Raw genomic sequence first — 18,763 nt, forward strand, 5'->3', positions numbered from 1 at the left:
AGCAGAAACTGCGCATGCGCGCCACAAGCGCGAGCGGTGACCCGTTCCTCTCTTACTCTTTTCCTCTGTTAAACTTTTTAACTTCGCAGAGACCGAGGGAGGGGCTGAGGTTTGAGGCCAGCCACGGGAAGAAAGACCTAGATGAGCCCATAGACCCTAGGAGGTAGGGGCTCCTCTCTCCACGTCTCATCCCGAATGCATCTTGGAGAGAACAAGGAAAGGGTAGGAGCGGTCAGGTGAAGGCAGAGGGAAAGCCTGGGGTCCGATCTGTCCGTCCCGGATGCTGCAGATCCCTTGAAAAGTCAGGCCACCAAGCATTACAAGGACAGAGACGCCACGCTGCCAGAGGACAGCCCCAGGACGGAAAACTTTTATTTGCTGTACACTCAAAAGGCATCTCACGCTGTCACACCAGTCCACAGCTTGTTCGGGTGACTGCTCAAGCTCAGCTCTGGCCCTGATGCTGTCGCTGCTGATCGTCTTCCTCTTCTTCTTGGCCCTCTGGTGGGGGCGGGGACGGCTCCTCCAGCCCTGAGGAGGGCGCCAGGAGCTCCCCGGTGGACCCTGCCAGGCGGAAGACCACGGGGATCTGGGCCAGGGCTGGGTTGGTCTCCTGCAAGCCCTGGATCCACTTGGCCAGTGTAGCTTGATCGTGGGCACCCGCCATGCATATGGCGAAGACAGGGCCTTCCTCCACTGTTGGGGGAAACAGGTGCTTAGAGTTTGTGCAGTGGGGATTGGAGGAACACCCCGCCCCCCCCATGCCTGCACCCCTTCCAGGCCACAGGTGGGATGTTTCTTGTGCATCCAAGCCTTTGCACAAGATATCCCCTCTGCCTAGACTGCTAATCCCATGCTTCACCTGAGTGATGCCTTTCTTCAACATTCCACCAAGAAGTCCTCCCCACAGCCTACCCGATGCTGGCTGGTGTGCTCCTCCCTTGAGACCTCCAGAATGTAACTTAATGTTCCTGTTCCCCCACTGTCCAGAGCTGCTCAAGGGAGGGACCTGGCCTGTCCTGGTCACACTCAAGTAGCCAGCACAGAGATGCTCCATGACCAAGGGCTGACAGGCCTGGAGCCCCTGGGGAGCACACGTGTGTGTGTGTGTGTGTGTGTGTGTGTGTGTGTGTGTACTTGGACGTCTACTGGGTCTGCATGTGGTAACTGGGCCAGGTCTTAGCCTGGGTGCTACCCTTGTACCCTAGAGGCCTCATCATATCCAGTGCAGGGAACCCTGCCAACCCCAGTTTTACCTTTATGGATGTCAAACTCGTAGTCATCCCAGCTGCTCCTCCCGTAGTCCAGGTGCAGCTGCATCGGGTAGTAGAGATTCCACTCCTCTGGAATTTCTTCTACTTCCTACCCCAGGGAGGCGGATATAGTAGGGTCAGAGGCCCAGGATCTTGCAGGCAGTGGCAGCCTACCTCCCCAAACCAGGAGCTATCCCTTCCTCTTCCACCTGCCCCTCTGAGACTTCACAGGAGCCCCTGGAGTGGTGCCAACGCTGCCTTCCTCAAATATACCCATACCCGCCACTCATGCTTTGGGCCCTTACCCTCTCCTCAGGGGGCAGCAAGTCAGCTCTGAGGATGTGATAATAGACACATTTGTTTCGGAGCCACAGGGAAAAGGGGCCCTCGACGAAGACAGGCCGGGCTGGGTTGTGGTGGGCCAAGGCAGCCTGCTGATCAGGAGTCTGGATTCCTGGTGTGGAGACACACAGAGCCAGGGGGCCCTGGCTGATGGGCTCTGCCCAGAGGCCCCAGGGAGCAAGTCCGATGAGAATCCAGCCACCCCATGCCAGAGCCTTACCTACAATGTGGGGCTCAGCGGGATCTGCTGCACCTGTGGTGTCTGTGGAAGAAGGCATCTGCAAGGAGGAGTAGGGGTAGAAGCTTGTGGCCCCCAGCCTCTCTAGAAGAGCTGGGGAGAAAAATGGGGGAAGGGGATCCCAGCGAATTCAGGCCTTCTTTTGGCCTCCTACCCATCACTGAAGCCCATCCCTTCCTCACTTCTATCCAATGTGGCACGAGCCTAGAATCTTAGAGCCTGCCTACCTGTGTTAAAATCCGGGATCTGCCATACAGGCTGTGTGACTGTGGTCAAGTCGATATAACGGTGTGCCTCAGTTTCTCCAAAAAATGGAGGCATAAAGCACTTAATTCAGGCAGTTCTAAAATGCCAAGAACAATGCCTGCCACATAGTAAATGCTCCGGCTTGTGAGGTTTTAAAAGGAGAAATAATTTCACATGCACAGTATATTCCCAAGGAGACACAAGAAGCAAATCAGTGTTCGCTTCTGTGGAGAACAGGGAGGAAAGGAAATCCCTTTTATATATTTCTGACTTTACATAACTGCGGTGATTCAAAAACCAAAACAAATGAAATCTTTTTGCTAAGGATTTTATTTATTTGAAATGAGAGGAACAGAAGGAGCTGGGGGAGCACCAGGCAGAGGGAGAGGGAGAAGCAGGCTCTCCACTGAGCAGGGAGCCTGATGCGGGACTCAATTCCAAGACCCTGAGATCATGATCTGAGCCGAAGGCAGATGCTTAACCAACTCAGCCACCCAGGCGCCCCCCAAATTTAAAAAAAAAAAAAAGCACAGTTGGGGCACCTAGGTGGCTCAGTCGGTTACGCATTTGCCTTTGGATCAAGTCATGATCCCAGGGTCCTGGGGTCAAGTCCCACATGGGGCTCCTTGCTCAGCGGGGAGCCTGGTTCTCCCTCTGCCTGCTGCTCCCCCTGCCTGTGCTCTCTATCGATCTCTCTCTCTGACAAATAAATAAATAAAATCTTTTTTAAAAATGCATATATTCTTTGATTGAAACATCTTAGAGGGGACAACTGTCATCCATCCTTCCATGTGAAGAAGAACTAAGATGAATCAATGGGAGACACAGACAGGCTCCCGGCCAATATTCTTAAGTGAAAACAGCAAAAGACCAGGTGCAGAACATGTATAAAATGCTGTGCCACTGGAGTAACATTATAAAGCATAAGTTCTTTGGAGGCAGAAAAAAGTATATGCTTAACTGAGGCACTGAGGCGCCCCAAAACTGATTTTTCATTTTAAATTTCACATTATGGAGGTTCCCCCCCCAACATTTGATTGTATATTTTTCTCTTCTCTTTTTCTTACACTAAAAATCTTGGTTCCTATTAATAGTAGTACATTTACTTATCCATCAAACTACAGAAATAGTTTTGATATTACTGCTCACCGTAATGCTATGGGATAAAGCTTAGGATTTCTCTACGGGTATGTTTGTTCTTAGAACGGAAACCACTAAGGAGGGGCTATTGGACAGCTGACTCGAGAGAACTTTCTATCTCATTGATTATCCTATCATTTAGATATTTGGCCAGATCCACTTGCTTCTGTTTGTTTTCAATTTTAGTGGAGCTCCCCTCCTGCCTTTAAAAAAAAAAATACATGTAAACATTTGCACAGTTTAAAAGTCAATCCGTAGTAAACAGATGTCTCTCTTCCTCTCCTGTTCTCTCTACCCCATCTCCTCTGCCTGCCCAGAGATGATAATTTCTATGCATTTCAGATCTATCTTTGTGTTATTTATTTTTGTGAAAATAGGAAAATAGGGATATGCCTTTTGACTTCCCTTCCCTTCTCACACTGAAGGGAACTTACTATACCACTGAACATACTTCAACTTTTCACTTGCCTTTTTTTTAACCAGTCTAACAGAAGTGTTAGACTCTATGTAGGTAATGACCTCCTGATGGGACCCTTGGATTGTTCCCATTCTAAATCTAAGTGGTGTTGGTGATCATTTCACCAGGTTCTCAGTCTTTCTGTATGTACTTTTCACAGTGAGGGGAAACATACATACAAAGGCTATATCTGCTTGCCAGTGCATAGGAGCTCTTTGGAAGGAGACACAGGGGTGGTCACCCCTGGGGAAGGAGCCTGGGGACTGAAGGTCTAGGCTAGGAGACAACTCTTCATTGTGTGTTCTTGAGGACTGTTTGGCTTCTAAAGCTTTACTTTTCAAAATGAAGAAGTGAGTTAATGTGCTCCAGGCCAAGTCTCTGTCCTTTCTCACCTGGACACCCCATTACCCCCTGTCCCTACCACTCTGCCCGCCCCCATCCAACACCATCCATGGGGCCACCAGAGGGTGCTTTTGAAACAGAAACTCCTTCCAGAACCATGACTCCCCCCCCATCCTTCCTGTTCTTAAAATTTCCTGGGGGCTCCCTCCCCACCAACAGGTTCAAATCACACTCTAGCCTGGTGCCTCCGTGCCCCTTCTCCTCCAGCCCCACTGCCTGCACTGGCCAGAAGCAGCCCTTTCTGCATCTGCCAGCTGCCCTCTGAACCCCAGCCCGCGCTACTTCCACTGCCTAGAATGCTCTCCTCACCTCTCCTGTCCTGCCCAAGTGCAAGTGCAGCTCACCTCACCTCTTCTGGGAAGCTCTCCTTTCAGCTTGCCCCTCCTGTGCTCCCGCAGCCCCCAGTGCTTCTCCATCTCAGAACCAGCAGCTCTGAGAGAAACTGATCAGCCTCCAGGACCACAGGCTTCTCCATGTGGTCTGGCATGAGTGGGGTCCCTAGGACCCTGTGCGGTATGTGTGTGTCTGCATGTGTGTGTCCTAGTTTCTTGAGTCATTCAACAAACAACCGCTGAGCTCAGTTTTGGGCCAGACCCTGTACTGAATCTTGGGAGACACGGGGGAAACTTGAGTCACTGTGAATGAGAAACCAAGCCAGGTACCCAGTGCCTCAGCCAGGGTGGTCGGGAAGGGATGGCGTAGCTGAGATCATAAGAACATGAAGTCCCAGGGAGGAGTGGTCCTGGCAGAGGAAGCAGTGAGCGCAAAGGCCTGAGAAGTAAATTGGCATAGAATGCTCGGGAACTGGGGCACCTGGGTGGCTTAGTCGGATGAGCATCCAACTCTTGATTTTGGATCAGGTCATGATCTCAGGGTCCTGGGATGGAGCCCCGCATCAGGCTCCAAGCTCAGTGTGGAATCTGCTTGGGATTCTTCCTCTCCTTCTGCCCCTCCCCCACTCCCTCAAATAAATAAATAAAATCTTAAAAAAAAAAAGGCAGGCTCAAGGGCCAGAAAGGAAGATAGATGCCTAGAATACAGAGTGTGGCGAGAGGAGTAGGTGCAGAGGTCAGAGGTCAGAGGTCAAGCTGCAGGGAGGAGTGAGGGCCATGGGAATCTCGTCAGGGCTCAGCCTGTCTCCGCACCATCGCTCAGGGTGAGTGAGGGGGCCAGGCTGGGGTTGCAGCTGAGGGCACAGCCAGGGGTGGATTACCTGATAAATGGTGACGGTGGCGTTGAGGTTGGGCTCCATGTGCCGCAGGCCCAACTTGGCCAGGTCCACCGGGTCCTGGGGCAGGTCCCGGGGCACAGGGAAGGGGTTGATATTCTTGAAGCGGGAGAACCACAGCTTCATGCGCACAAACTTGAGCATGGGGTAACTTTTACGTCCAAATATCTGAAGCAATAGGAACTCGGTCTCCTTGTTGGGCATCACGCCTGCGTCGGGGAGGAGACAGGGCGTCAGGCAGGCCGACAGGGAAGGGGAGACAGACATGAGAAACAGAGAGGGGCGGAGGACCAGGGAGAAGGCAGACCCCCAACTCCCGACCCGAGCCTGCTGGCCTCACCGTGGTTCTCCATCTGTTCCAGGACGGCCACCCCACACTCCTGCTGCCGGGGGTAGTGGATGAACATCTTCTGGAAGATGCTGCGAGGCCGGAAGACCTCCTTGGGAAAGACGTCGAGCAGCAGGTTGTAGACAGCCAGGTCCCGCTCGACGCCGAACTCCCGCATCTTGCGCAGGGCCAGGTAGATGAAGTCCACGTGACCCCGCTTGTGCACATTATGCTGCCCGAAGCTCTGCACGGCGCGCACGAAGTCTGCCTTGTCGCGCGTCCCTTCCGGTGCCCGCTGGAACAGCTCCTCGTGGAAGGCCAAGGCCTTCGTGGGTCCCTTCTGGGGCTCCGATGGGGGCGGGGCCAGCCACGAGTCGGAGCTACCAGCTGCGGTGGCGGCGGCGCTGCAGTGCAGGCCTCGTGGGGCCTGGAGAGGCACCTGGGGACAGAGAACAGTGGCCGGAATCTGGCACCTCCCAGGTCCCCCCCCCCACCCCGAGAGGTTGCCAGGCTGGCTCTTTCCTGGGAATGGTGCCAGTGGGCATCCCGAAGGGTCCCCAAGGAAGTGTGGTGCTGTGGGGACTAGACCAAGATCAGGCACCCTTACAAAGTGTGAGAAAACAACAGGGAAACCCACACGGCAAACACAGCTTCTGATGCAGGGATCCTGCCTCGGGTTTGTAACTCCCACAGCTATCGACAAGACCTGGGCCAGATGACGTTTGTATGTCTGCTGTAGCGGCGGGAATAGCCACAACGTGCGTCTGCAAGGAAATGGTTAAGCACATGGCCATGAACGTGGAGAGGGGGCACCTGTGTCTCTGAGAGCCACCCAGGAGGGTCTTGAGTGACCCAGAACGAGCTCTCAGGTATAATATGAAACAAAAACAAGCAGCGTGTGGAACAAAGTGCCCAGAGAGGTGGGGGGGAAAAGAAAAAGCTCACCAAATTATATATAATAGATCCTCATTATTTGTGGTCTCCCTGGTTGCAAATTTGCCTACTTGCTAAAATTGATTTGTAATCCCCAAGTCAATACTCTTAACACTTTCCTGGTCATTCACAGACACATGCAGTGTGGTGAAAAACTGGAGTCGCCCAAGCCTGGTCATTTCCAGCTGAGATAGAGCACAGGGACACTCGGCCCTCCTGTTTCAGCTGGCACGCTGTCAATGTGTGTCCTCTTGGAGATTTTTTAAGTGCACATTTTCCACATCTTTCTGTGGGTGACTTTTGCTGTAGAAAATGGCCCCCAAGCACAGTGCTGAAGGGCTGCCTCGTGGTCCTCCCTGCAAGAAGGCTCCGCAGTTGTTTACAGAGAAAATAGCATGTGGTCAAGAAGCTTCCTTCAGGTGTGACTTACAATGCTGGGGGCTGGGAGTTCAATGTCCATGAATCCACAGTTTATATCCAACAAGATGTCTTTAAACAGAAACACACACACAAACACAAACAAACCAGAAACACACACACAGACGCACACATACAATGAGGTATGTATTGATGGGTTGATGACAATGTGAGCAGAGGCTCCGTATTTCCCTGGAAGCAACAGTTTGATATTCACTAATTCCGAGCAGGCGGCCACTATGCAAAATGTAACTATTGTGGGTAAGAGAATGATGGTATGCACATACATTATTTGCTCCTGTAGAGTATGCCTGGGAGGAAATACCTTGAATGGGTAACACCTCTAGCCTCTAGACAGGGGAGCTAAGTGGCAGCCAAGCAAAGGAGGGACAGACCCTTGCAGGTGTAGCCCCAGAACTGCTGGGATTGCCTGCTTTAATTAGCTGTGTTGTCTATTCAAAAGATACATTTCAGGGTGCCTGGGTGGCTCAGCTGGTTAAGCAACTGCCTTCAGCTTAGGTCATGACCCTGGAGTCACAGGATCGAGTCCCGCATAGGGCTCCCAACTCCATGGGGAGTCTGCTTCTCCCTCTGAACTTCTCTTCGCTCATGCTCTCTCTCGCTCTCTCTCTCTCAAATAAATAAACAAAATATATATTAAAAAAAGATACAATTCAACAACTGAGTTTGAAAAGAAAAATGTAGATTTTGGAGTCAGGAGGAGTCTTGGGTTGACTGTCCTCTGCTAGGTGACACCCACATCCCACTTTGCTGCTCAGGCCTCAGTTTCCCTGCCTGTTACAATGGTGTTTCCCTTGGGCCAAGCAGACTTTATTCCCCAGAGTGGGTAGTGGAGGCTTCTGGGGGCAAATCTGAGGGGCACCTATGGCCAGCTGCCTGCTTTTGTCCATAAAGTCTTACTCGAATCCAGCCAGACACATTCGTGACATTGAATCTGGGGCTGTATCTATGCTCCATTGGCAGAGGCAAGTAGTTGTGATAGGGATTGTGTGGCTTGCAAAGCCAAAAATATTTACTCTCTCTTTAGGAAAATGTTTGCTAACCCCTGTATGGATAGTACGCTACCAAATTTCTTATTTTAAGTGAAACCAAATGTTTAAATTAGAATGATTATACACATGGCATCTTTAAAAATACATAGCAAGGGGCACCTGGCCAGCTCAGTTGGTAGAGTGTGCAACTCTTGATCTCAGGGTCGTGAGTTCAAGCCCCATATTGGGCATGGAGCCCACAACAAAAAATTTCTTTTCTCTTTTTTTTTGGCAAAAAAGAGCTAATAGTTAATGATTATTCTTCCAGGCATTCTTCTTGAGCACCTTCTGAGTGTGAAGCTCATTTAATCTTTCCATCTACCCATTGAGAAAGTGCTCTTAGTGTACCCATTTCACAGAGGAGGAAACTGAGGCCTGGAGATGTAAAATGGGATGTCTGGCGTCCCACAGCTGCTAAGTGACAGAGCTGAGATCAGAGTCCCCGTCCTTGGTCCCTCTGCTATGCTGCCCCAACAGCCATCCCAGTGTCCTACTTACATAAGGTGATGTTAAAAAAAAAAAAGTCCATTTAAAGCGAAATTGTAGGCAACTCATTCTGCGGGTGGTATGTGCATGGGTCAAAAATCAGAAAGGCGGCTCTAGAATGCCCCAAAGAAGGGGAGACAAGAGATTGTATGAACAAAAAACATAGCACAGGGCTTGGCAAAGAGGAAGTGCTAAATAAGGGAGACCCAGACATAGTCCGGAGACACTGGGGGTTCAGTTCCAGAGCCCCATAATGAAGCAAATGTCACAGTCAAGTGAGCCAAATGACCGTTTTGGCTTCCCAATGCATGGGACAGTTTGGTTTACACTACACTGTAGTCTATATATAAAGTGAGCAGTAACGTTTAGTCTTAAAAAAAGGACAAACCTCAATTAAAAACCACTTTCTTGCTAAAAAAACGCTAACCAGCCTATCTGAGATTTCAGCAGGTCATAACTGCTGCTCACGGATCACCATAACATGCACGGGAATAATGAATAAGTTTGAAATATTGCAAGAATTACCAAAATGTGACACAGAGGCACGAAATGAGCGAATGCGGTTGGGAAAGGGCACCAAGAGACGTGCTCGATGGAAGGCTGCCACAAACCTTCAACTTGTAAAAACCAAAAATGAAGAAACCCTTGCATTATCTGTGAAGCATAATAAAACGATGTCTGCCTGATTATTATTATCAAACTGCCACCATCACTGTTATGGCTGTCTATGCCCATTGATCGGCTTGGGCCATCTGGTCACTCTGGGGAGGGAAGGAAGTTCAGTGTTCTGCCCGTATTTTTACAAATGGATTCAGGAGTCACCCGCAGTCACCACTCAAATCTATTTAGCTCCTGTATCCTCATTTCCAAATTCAACCTCTCTACCCACATGGGCAGCAGCACTTCTTAAAATGAATAAGGCGTGTCCAGCTGGCCCTCAGAGAGGTCAGCTGCTGTGAGCAGATGACTTGCTCGGGTGCTGGTTACCTGGGGGAAGGGGGCTCCCATGACGGTGGCCCCGCAGATGCCTCTCCAGCCCTGAGAGATGCCGCGGGCCAGCAGGAGGGCTTGGGCCCAGCTCATGCTGCTGCTTGTCAGACAACCACCTGGACGAGAAAGAAAAGACAGCATCAGCCTGGCACCCCTACCTGCTAGAGGAGATGAGACCCCGCCTGTGCAGAGACCACATTCCAAAAGGCACAGCTAACTCACCAGTCCCCCTGGTCTCCGCATCCACAAGATGGACTTAAAATGGGTGTTACAGCCAAGGGTCCCTACTTTGTTGGGCTAATCCCTCCACTATCTGGAGGCATTTGCTCCTGCCATGGTCCCCCTCCCCACTGGATCTTTTTTTTTTTTTTTAAGATTTATTTATGGGGCGCCTGGGTGGCTCAGTGGGTTAAGCCGCTGCCTTCGGCTCAGGTCATGATCTCAGGGTCCTGGGATCGAGTCCCGCATCGGGCTCTCTGCTCAGCAGGGGGCCTGCTTCCCTTCCTCTCTCTCTGCCTGCCTCTCTGCCTACTTGTGATCTCTGTCTGTCAAATAAATAAATAAAATCTTTTAAAAAATAAATAAATAAATAAAGATTTATTTATGGAGCACCTCGGTGGCTCAGTCAGTTAAGCATCTGCCTTGGGCTCAGGTCATGATCTCAGGGCCAGGTCTCACGCTGGGCTCACTGCTCAGTGGGGAGCCTACTTCTCCCTCCGCCCCTTCCCCTGCTCGGCTCTCTCTTTCTCTTAAATAAAAAATACGGGAGAGGGAGAGAGAGCACACGCGCGAGAGAGTGTGCACACATGCACGTGAGGGGGGCAGGGCAGAGGGAGAGAATCTTAAGCAGGTTCCATGCCCAGTGTGGAGCCCAAGGCAGGAACTGATTTCACGAATTCTGCGATCATGACCTGAGTCAAAACCAAGAGTGAGATGCTTAGCCAACTGAGCCACCCAGGTGCCTCTGAATCTTTTTCTTTTCTTTTCTTTTTTTAAAGATTTTATTTACTGAGAGAGAGTGAGAGCATGAAAGGGGAGAGGGTAAGAGGGAGAAACAGACTCCCCACCAAGCTGGGAGCCTGATGCAGGACCCGATCCCCGGACTCCAGAATCATCACCTGAGATGAAGGCAGTTGCTTAACCAACTGAGCCACCCAGGAGCCCTCTTTTTTTTTTTTTTTAAACAGTTTTATTTACATATCCTATAGTTCACCCTTTTCGAGTGTAAAATCCAATGGTTTTTTAATATATTCACAGAATCGTGCAACCGTCACTGTAATCTAATTTTAAAACATTCTCCTCACCCCAAGAAGAAAACCTACACCCATTAGCAGTCCCTGTCATTTTCCCCCAGGCAACCACTAATCCACTGTCTCTATAATCTGCCGACTCTGGGTAGTTCATAAAAACAGGGCCGTACAACACATGCTCTTGCGGGACAAGCTCCTTTCACTTAGCGAGTGTTTCAGGCTTACCCACTTTGTATCATGGATCAGACTTCATCTGTTTTAATTGGCAAAAAAAATCCCATTATACGGATATGACCAAGTTTTATTTATCCATTCATCGACTGATAGACATTTGGGGTTTCCACTTTCCGACTATTATGACCAATGCTGCCATGAACACTTGTGTGGGAGTTTCCTTTGAACAGGTGCTTAAATGCCTCTTATATAGAGAGAAGTCAAATTACTGAGACATATGGTAATGCTGTCTCAAACATTTTGAGGAACTGCCAAACTGTTTTTTTTTTTAAGTAGCCTCCATGCCCAAAGTGAGGCTTGAACTCACAACCCCCAGATGAAGAGTTGCACACTCTACCGACTGACACAGCCAGGCGCCCCCTGCCAAACTGTTCTCTCAGTTGGCCACACCACTTTACATTCTTAACAGCAGAGTATAAAGATTCCAATTTCTCCATATCCTTGCCAATTCTTATGGTCTTTGTAATTAGATACACAGTGGATGTGACTGTCTCATGGTTGGATTTAAACTTCCCTAAAAACTGATGCTGAGTATCTTCTCACGTCCTTATTGGCCACTGTGTATCTTTTTTGGAGAAATGTGTATTTAGATCCTTTGGGCATTAAAAAAAATTGGGCTCCTTAGCTTTTTATCACTGAGTTGTAAGTGTTCTCTATATATTCAGGATACTAACCCTTGTGAATTACAGATACTTTCTCCCATTCCTTGGGTCGTCTTTTCACTTTCTTAATGTTACTGTTTGCGGCATGAGTCTTACTCTGATGACATGCAATTTATGTTTTTTCTATCTAGGAGGTTGATGTTCTACCTAAAAAAACACTGCCAAGGCCAAGGTCATAAAGACTTATTCTTAGGTTGAGGTGACTGGATGGTGCAGTTCATTAGGCATCTGACTCTTGGTTTTAGCTCAGGTCATGATCTCAGGGTTGTTGAGACTGAGCCCCTGCACTGGGCTCTATGTCCGGTGTGGAGTCTGTTTGGGACTCCTCTCCCTCTCTCTCTCAAATAATATAAATCTTAAAAAAAAAAAAAAAAAGTAAAGAAAGAGAGATTTACTCCTATTTCCTTTTAAGAGTTTAATAGCTTTAGCTCTTACATTCAGTGCTATGATCCACCTTGAATGGTGTAAGAAAGGGATTCATTTCAAATGGATGTCTAGTTGTTCTAGTACTATTTGTTGAAGAGACCATTCTTGCCCCATCTGTCTTGACATTCTTTTGTTCTTTTTTAAAATTTTCTTTATTTATTTGAGAGACAGAGAGAGAGAATGAGAGAGAGAAAGCAAGAGTGGGGAAGGTCAGAGGAAGAAGCAGACCCCCTGCAGAGTAGGGAGCCTGATGCAAGACTTGATCCTGGGACTCCAGAATCATGACCTGAGCCAAAGGCAGTCACTCAACCAACTGAACCACCCAGCAGCCCTTGGCATTCTTTTTTATAATTAAGTTTTAAAATTTTAATTTCAGTACAGTTAACATGGTTATATTAGTTTCAGCTGTATAATAATGTGATTCAACAATTCTATATATTACTCAGTGCTTACCATGATAAGGGTACTCTTTTGTCTTGACATGCTTGCTGAAAATCAACTGACCATAAATGTAAGAATTTAATTCTAGGCTCCCAGTTCCATTGATCTATATGTTGAGTCTTATGCCAGTTCCACACTGTTTTTTGGTTTACTTTGTTTTTAAAGATTTTATTATCTGTCAGAGAAGAGAAAGAGAGAATAAGGAGGGAGTGCAGCAGGCAAAGGGAGAAGCAGACTCCCCTCTGACCAAGGAGCCCAATGCAGGACTCGATCCCGGGACCCCTGGAATCATGACCTTAGCTAAAGGCAGATGCTTAACCGATTGAGCCATCCATGCATCCCAGCACCACACTGTTTTGATTATTATAGTTTTGTGGATTCTGATAGGGTTTGTATTGAGTCTACAGATCAATTTAGGGCATATTGGTATCTTAATAATATTTAGTCTTCTGATCTATGAACATGGGATACCTCTCCATTTATTTAGATCATCTTTAATTTCTCTCAACAATGTTTTATAGTTTTCAGTATATGAGTCTTTTAGTTATTTTGTCAAATTTATTCACATTTCATTCTTTTTTTAAAGGATTTATTTTTAAGTAATCGCTACACCCAACATGGGACTTGAATTCGCAACCCTGAAATCAAGAGTCATATGCTGTACCAACTGGGCCAGCCAGGTACCCCTACTTATGCTTCATTCTTTAGGAAGCTATTACATATGGAATTATTTTCTTAATTTCATTTCCACATTATTCAGGGCCAGGTATAGAAGCACAATTTATTTTTATATATTTGGATTTATATCCTGCAACCTTGCTGAACTCACTTCTTAGTTCCAATAGCTCTTTATTACATTCTTTAGGATTTTCTACATATAAGATCACATCACCTGCAAATATAGTTTTACCTCTTCCTTTCCAAACTGGATGTCTTTTATTTATTTTCCTTTCCCAAGTGCCCTGGCTGGAACCTCTAGTGCAATGTTGAATAGAAGTGACAAGAGTTAATATCCTTTTCTTGTTCTTGATCTTAGGGGAAAGGCATCCAGTCTTTCATCCTTAAGTAAGATGTGAGCTGTCGGTTTTTCATAAATGGGCTTTATAAGGTTAAAGAAATTCCCTTCCAGAGGCGCCTGGGTGGCTCAGTTGGTTGAGCATCTGACTCTTGATTTCAGCTCAAGTTATAATCTCAGGGTTGTGGGACTGAGACCCACATCAGGCTCCATGCTCAGCATGGGGTCTGCTTGTCCCTCTGCCTCATGCTCTCTCTCTGGAATAAAAAAATAAAAATCTTAAAAAAAAAAAAAAATTCCCTTCTATACCCAGATGTTGAATGTTCTCACCAGAAACAGTACTGGATTTTGTTAAGTACTTTTTGTTCCAAGTACTGAAACAATCATGTAACTTTTGTCTTTTATTCTCTTAATATGGTATATAACATTAACTGTTTTCAGATTTCACAGTAATCTAGCATTTCTGGTTCAAATTCCACTTGGTCATGGTATATAATCCTTTTTATATGTTGCTGACATTTGGTTTGCTAGTTATTTTGTTGAGGATTTTTACATCCACACTCATAAGAGATAAAGGTCTGTAGTTTTGAGTGGCTGTGTGATTTGGTATCAGGGTCATACTGACCTCATAAAATGAGCTGGGAAGTGTCTGGATTATTATTATCATTTAAACTTTCCCTAGCATCTCCCATCTTGTCCCAAAGACTCTCTCCAGCTTCTGCTCCACATCTCTGTTCCCTTTACAGCAAAGCTTCTCCCAGCAGATGTGTATACACGAGGCTGCCTCACTCTCTCCGGCTTGGCTGCTGCCCCAGCCACTCCACTGGCACCATTTGTAAAGGCCCCTTTTGCGTTTAACACTTATCAAAGCCAATGATTATTTCTCAGACCTCATTTTGCTCAGTTTCTCAGAAGTATGCAGTATGGGTGAGGCCTTCTTCCCACCTTCTTGGCATTCTAGATTTTCTTCCTAGAACCCAGGCTGCTTCTCAGCCAGTCAGCAAGACCCACTTCCTTCTTTGAAGTCTGCAATGTCTGCAAACTTGAATGGGCAGATAAATCACCCAGGATCTTGTTAAAATCCAGATTTTGGGGGCATCTGGGTGGCTCAGTTGCTCAAGCACCTACTTTTGGGGGTCCTGGGATCAAACCCTGAGATGGGAGGGTCCTTGCTCAGTGGGATGCCTGCTTCTCCCTCTCCCTCTGCTATTTCCCCCCTGCTTGCGCTTTCTCTCACTTTCTCTCCTGCTGTCAAATAAACAAATAAAATCTTTTTAAAAGAATGTAGACTTTGGTCCAGCAAGTCTGGGGTAGAGCTAAAGACCCTGTACATCCAACAAGCTTCCAAATGATACTAATACTGCTGGTCTGGGGACCACACTTCGAGTAATAAAGCTGCAAAGAGTCCCACATTCTGGATATGTCTGCCTGCTACCCTGAGGTGTCTTTCAACTTGTTCCTCTATTCTCCATACTACTGTAGGCAGAACTAATGGTTCTCAAACTTTGTTCATATTAGATTCATCTAGGGAGATTTAAAAAATCCCCATGTCCAGGCCATATCCTGGATATAATAAATCCAAGTATCTAAATCTAGGGCCCAGGCATCAGCATTTTAAAACACTCCAGGGGCGCCTGGGTGGCTCAGTGGGTTAAAGCCTCTGCCTTCAGCTCAGGTCATGATCCCGGGGTTCTGGGATCGAGTCCCACATCCGGCTCTCTGCTCAGCGAGGAGCCTGCTTCTCCCCCTCTGTCTGCCTGCCTCTCTGCCTACTTGTGATCTCTGTGTCAAATAAATAAATAAAATCTTTTAATAAATAAATAAAGCACTCCAGCAGCACCTGTGTGGCTCAGTCAGTTAATCAGCCCCCTTTGGCTCATGTCATGATCTCAGGGTCCTGGGATCAAGCCCATGTAGGGCTCCCTGCTCAGCAGGGAGTCTGCTACTCCTTTCCCCTCTGCAATAAATAATCTTTAAAAAACAAACAAAATAAAAAAATAAAAACAGAAAACCAAGACACTCCATTGACTCCAAAATGAAGCCAAAATGAAGACCATACCTGAATCTTTGCTACTCAAAGTGTGTTCCAGGTACCAGCTATATTAACACTATCACTCAGGAGAGCAGAATCTCAGCCCTAACGCAGACCTCCTGAATCAGCATCCACATTTTAAGAAGAGTCCAGGCTTCTCAAATGTGTGTTAAAGTCTCAGAAATGGTGATCTATGTGCTGATAGATTCCAAATGATTATTTTTTTAAAAGATTTTATTTATTTATTTGAGAGAGTGAGAGTGAGCAAGAGAGAGCACGAGCCGGAGGGGAGGCAGAGGGAGAGGGAGAAGCAGACTCCCCGTTGAGCTGGAAAGCCCAATGTGGAGCTGGATCCCACAACCCTGGGACCATGACCTGAGCTGAAGGCAGACACTTAACAGACTGAGCCAGCCAGGCACCCTGGATTCCAAATAGTTATTGCTAGTCCTGAGATCCAACCTCCATACCTAACTGCCACTTTGACATATACCTAGCCATCTCACACTTAATTTGCTCCACAATGATATCCCTGCTTAAACTTGTTCCTCCACATTCTAGCCAATGACACCATTATTCCTAGTCATTCGGTCCACAAACCTAGGAGTCATTTCTGAGGCCACTATGTCCCTCATTCACCCATTCAATCCAATGAGTAGTCCTGATGAGTACTTCCAAATCCATTCCAAATACATCCCTATCTCTCCATCTGCCAGCCACAGACCCAATCTATGATCTCTCTCTCTCTTTTTTTTTTTAAAGATTTTATTTATTTATTTGACAGACAGAGATCACAAGCAGGCAGAAAGGTAGGCAGAGAGGGAGAAGCAGGCTCCCTGCTGAGCAGAGAACCTGACTCGGGGCTCGATCCCAGGACCCTGAGATCATGACCTGAGCCAAAGGCAGAGGCTTTAACCCACTGAGCCACCCAGGCGCCCCCCCATGATCTCTTTAATACCTACCCAGCCTTCCACCAGTCAATTTTCCCTGACACGGCCAGAGGGAGATTTTTAGAATGTAAACGAAATTCAGTGTTCTCTGCCTAAAATTGCTAGTGTTATATCACACTTAAAATACTCAGACACGATCTACCCCTCCAAACTCAACTCTTTAAAAAAAAAAAATTCATTTATTTATTTGAGAGAGAGAGAGAGAGCACAAGCAGGGGGAAGGGAAGAGGCAGAGGGAGAAGCATACTACCCCAGGACCCCAGGATTATGACCTGACCAAGGGTAGACACTTGGACTGAGCCACCCAGGGGCCCTTAGGTACACTGTTTCTTAAACAAGCTAAGTTTATTCTGGTCTCAGAGCCTTTGCACTTGCTTTTCCCTCTTTTTGGAAATTTCTTCCCCCAGATCAGTCCATAGCTGTTTTCGGTCATTCAGGTTCATATTTAAATGAGAGGCTTTCCCTGACCACAGCCCCACTCTCAATCTAAAGCCCCCATCACCCTGACGAATGCATTATTAGCAATTATTAACATCTGAAATCACCTGTTCCCTTTATTTCTGACTTAAGGTCTGGCTCCCCCAGCCGACCGGAGATTTTGTCTTCCTCATTGCTGTGTTTCCAGCAGCTGGACAGTGCCTGGAATGTGGTAGGTGCCTAACAAGCATCAGTGTAATGGCGGAGAACAGCTAAATTTCTACAAAACGTCTATGACCTATAAGTCCGAAGCCCGTGGCGGGGTGTACCTACAGTAGCTCTGAGGCTGGCTGTCAGGATTCTGGGTTCCTTGGGAGAAACGGACTGACGCGGTTCGAATTCCGGCCTAGCTCCCAACTTGCGGTGTGACTTCGGGACAGGGCCTTAACCTCTCTGGGCTTCAATTGTCGCATCTGCAAAATAGGAGATTAGGGACAGGGGGAGGGGAGTACACGGAGAGCGGCCTTTCCCAGCACGTCCCCGCCTGCATCTCAAAAGGTCATGGTGCCCTGGCCCAGCAGCTGGGTCGCTCTGGGCAGCCCTCCCGCCCTGCCGGCCCAGAACCGACCGCCCAGGACCCAGCAGTTCGAGGTCGCCTCCCCACGGGCCACCTACATACTCACGCAGCAAGCCGCGGGCTCCAGACCCACTTGGTCTGGACTCTGGGCGCCGCCATTCTACCCAGATTGCTTCCAGGTCACGGGCCACCAGGGAGACAGCAAATCGAGAACGCCGATTTAGAGAGGTCCCGCCCCAAATGGAGGAGCACCAATAGAAAGGAAGAAAGACCTTGGCCCCGCCTCATACCGACCCAAGTCCCACCCCGATTAAGGCTGGGAAAGGAATGACTGGACTGACCCGGATGGGAGGCTGGACCGGTGAATGTGTGTGAGAGATGCAGTGTCCTGGATTTGGACTTCTTTTCCCTTTGTGCAGCAGGCCTGTGATCCCGGATAATCCCCTTGCCTTGGGTCTTGGCGACATTGGAGATAGTGCAACTGGCATCCTCCCCACTGGCTGTGCAGTTGGGCAGAGGCTGTGCTTGAGATTCACAATTGACCACAGCGCAGTGACCACTCCGGCCCATCCCTATGGCGGCTCCCCTCCCGTGGCTCGCCCTTCTGCACCAAATGAGCTTCTGGGCGCTCCGCCAGCTCGTATCCGGCAGCCTCTTGTCGGCCCAGGAGCGCTTTGGACTCAAATGCCTCCAATGGGACTTCAGGTGTGCCTCGGGCCGGAAAGGTCTCGCAGAGAGAGGGGTGGAGCCTAACTTGCCCCCTCCCAGGTGTGTATTCATTGTCCTCTCCTTTCCCATCACCGCTTTCAGCAATCAACCGAGACCATCAACATCGACTTTACTCTTACAGAGTCAGTGGGGCCTGGACCCGGCTAGGGTGGCGGGGGGCGGGGCAGGAGGGCCGCGAGGGGAACATTCTTCATTGCACTCCCAACGCTTCATTGCACTCCTGTGGGTGTGGGGAGCTGGCAGCATGGGGAAGTGGGGTGGACACGGCTAAGGATGGCCAGGTGATAAGGGTGAGCAGATGACAAGGGATCTCTTCAGGAAGGTTCTCAGATTGAGGCTGGCCCAGCTGAGGAGGTTCATTGGCCAGCCTGTTGTCTCTCTACCCTAACCCAGGCAGAGGTTGACCCAAGGCCTCCACCCCTCCATGCCAGGCCCCTAGCTTCCCTGTCCAGAGCTGTCCAGGGTTCAGTGGGCCGCCTGCTCGCCCCACGGACTGTAGCTGCTGCCTCTGGTTACCTGCC

General features: G+C 48.4%; 1 protein-coding gene across 4 annotated transcripts; it reads right to left on the reverse strand.

Moving 5' to 3' along the window:
* Positions 1–354: 354 nt before the first annotated feature.
* Positions 355–17,727, reverse strand: ECSIT (ECSIT signaling integrator). 4 transcript variants are annotated; one of them, XM_032311883.1, is made up of 9 exons: positions 17,620–17,727; positions 17,270–17,409; positions 9,510–9,628; positions 5,647–6,073; positions 5,292–5,515; positions 1,816–1,873; positions 1,559–1,707; positions 1,257–1,362; positions 355–696 (listed from the first exon to the last, which is right to left on the reverse strand). In XM_032311883.1, exons 3-9 carry the CDS (start codon positions 9,603–9,605, stop codon positions 446–448), a joined length of 1,311 nt encoding a protein of 436 aa, XP_032167774.1. In that variant the 5' UTR covers positions 9,606–9,628; positions 17,270–17,409; positions 17,620–17,727; the 3' UTR covers positions 355–445. The 4 variants fall into 4 exon arrangements, with proteins under 4 accessions (XP_032167774.1, XP_032167793.1, XP_032167782.1 ...); XM_032311902.1 differs by having other exon boundaries at positions 17,235–17,409; XM_032311891.1 differs by having other exon boundaries at positions 17,612–17,710.
* Positions 17,728–18,763: the final 1,036 nt, after the last annotated feature.

This window comes from Mustela erminea, chromosome 1, assembly GCF_009829155.1.
Source record: "Mustela erminea isolate mMusErm1 chromosome 1, mMusErm1.Pri, whole genome shotgun sequence".
Lineage (NCBI taxonomy): Eukaryota > Metazoa > Chordata > Mammalia > Carnivora > Mustelidae > Mustela > Mustela erminea.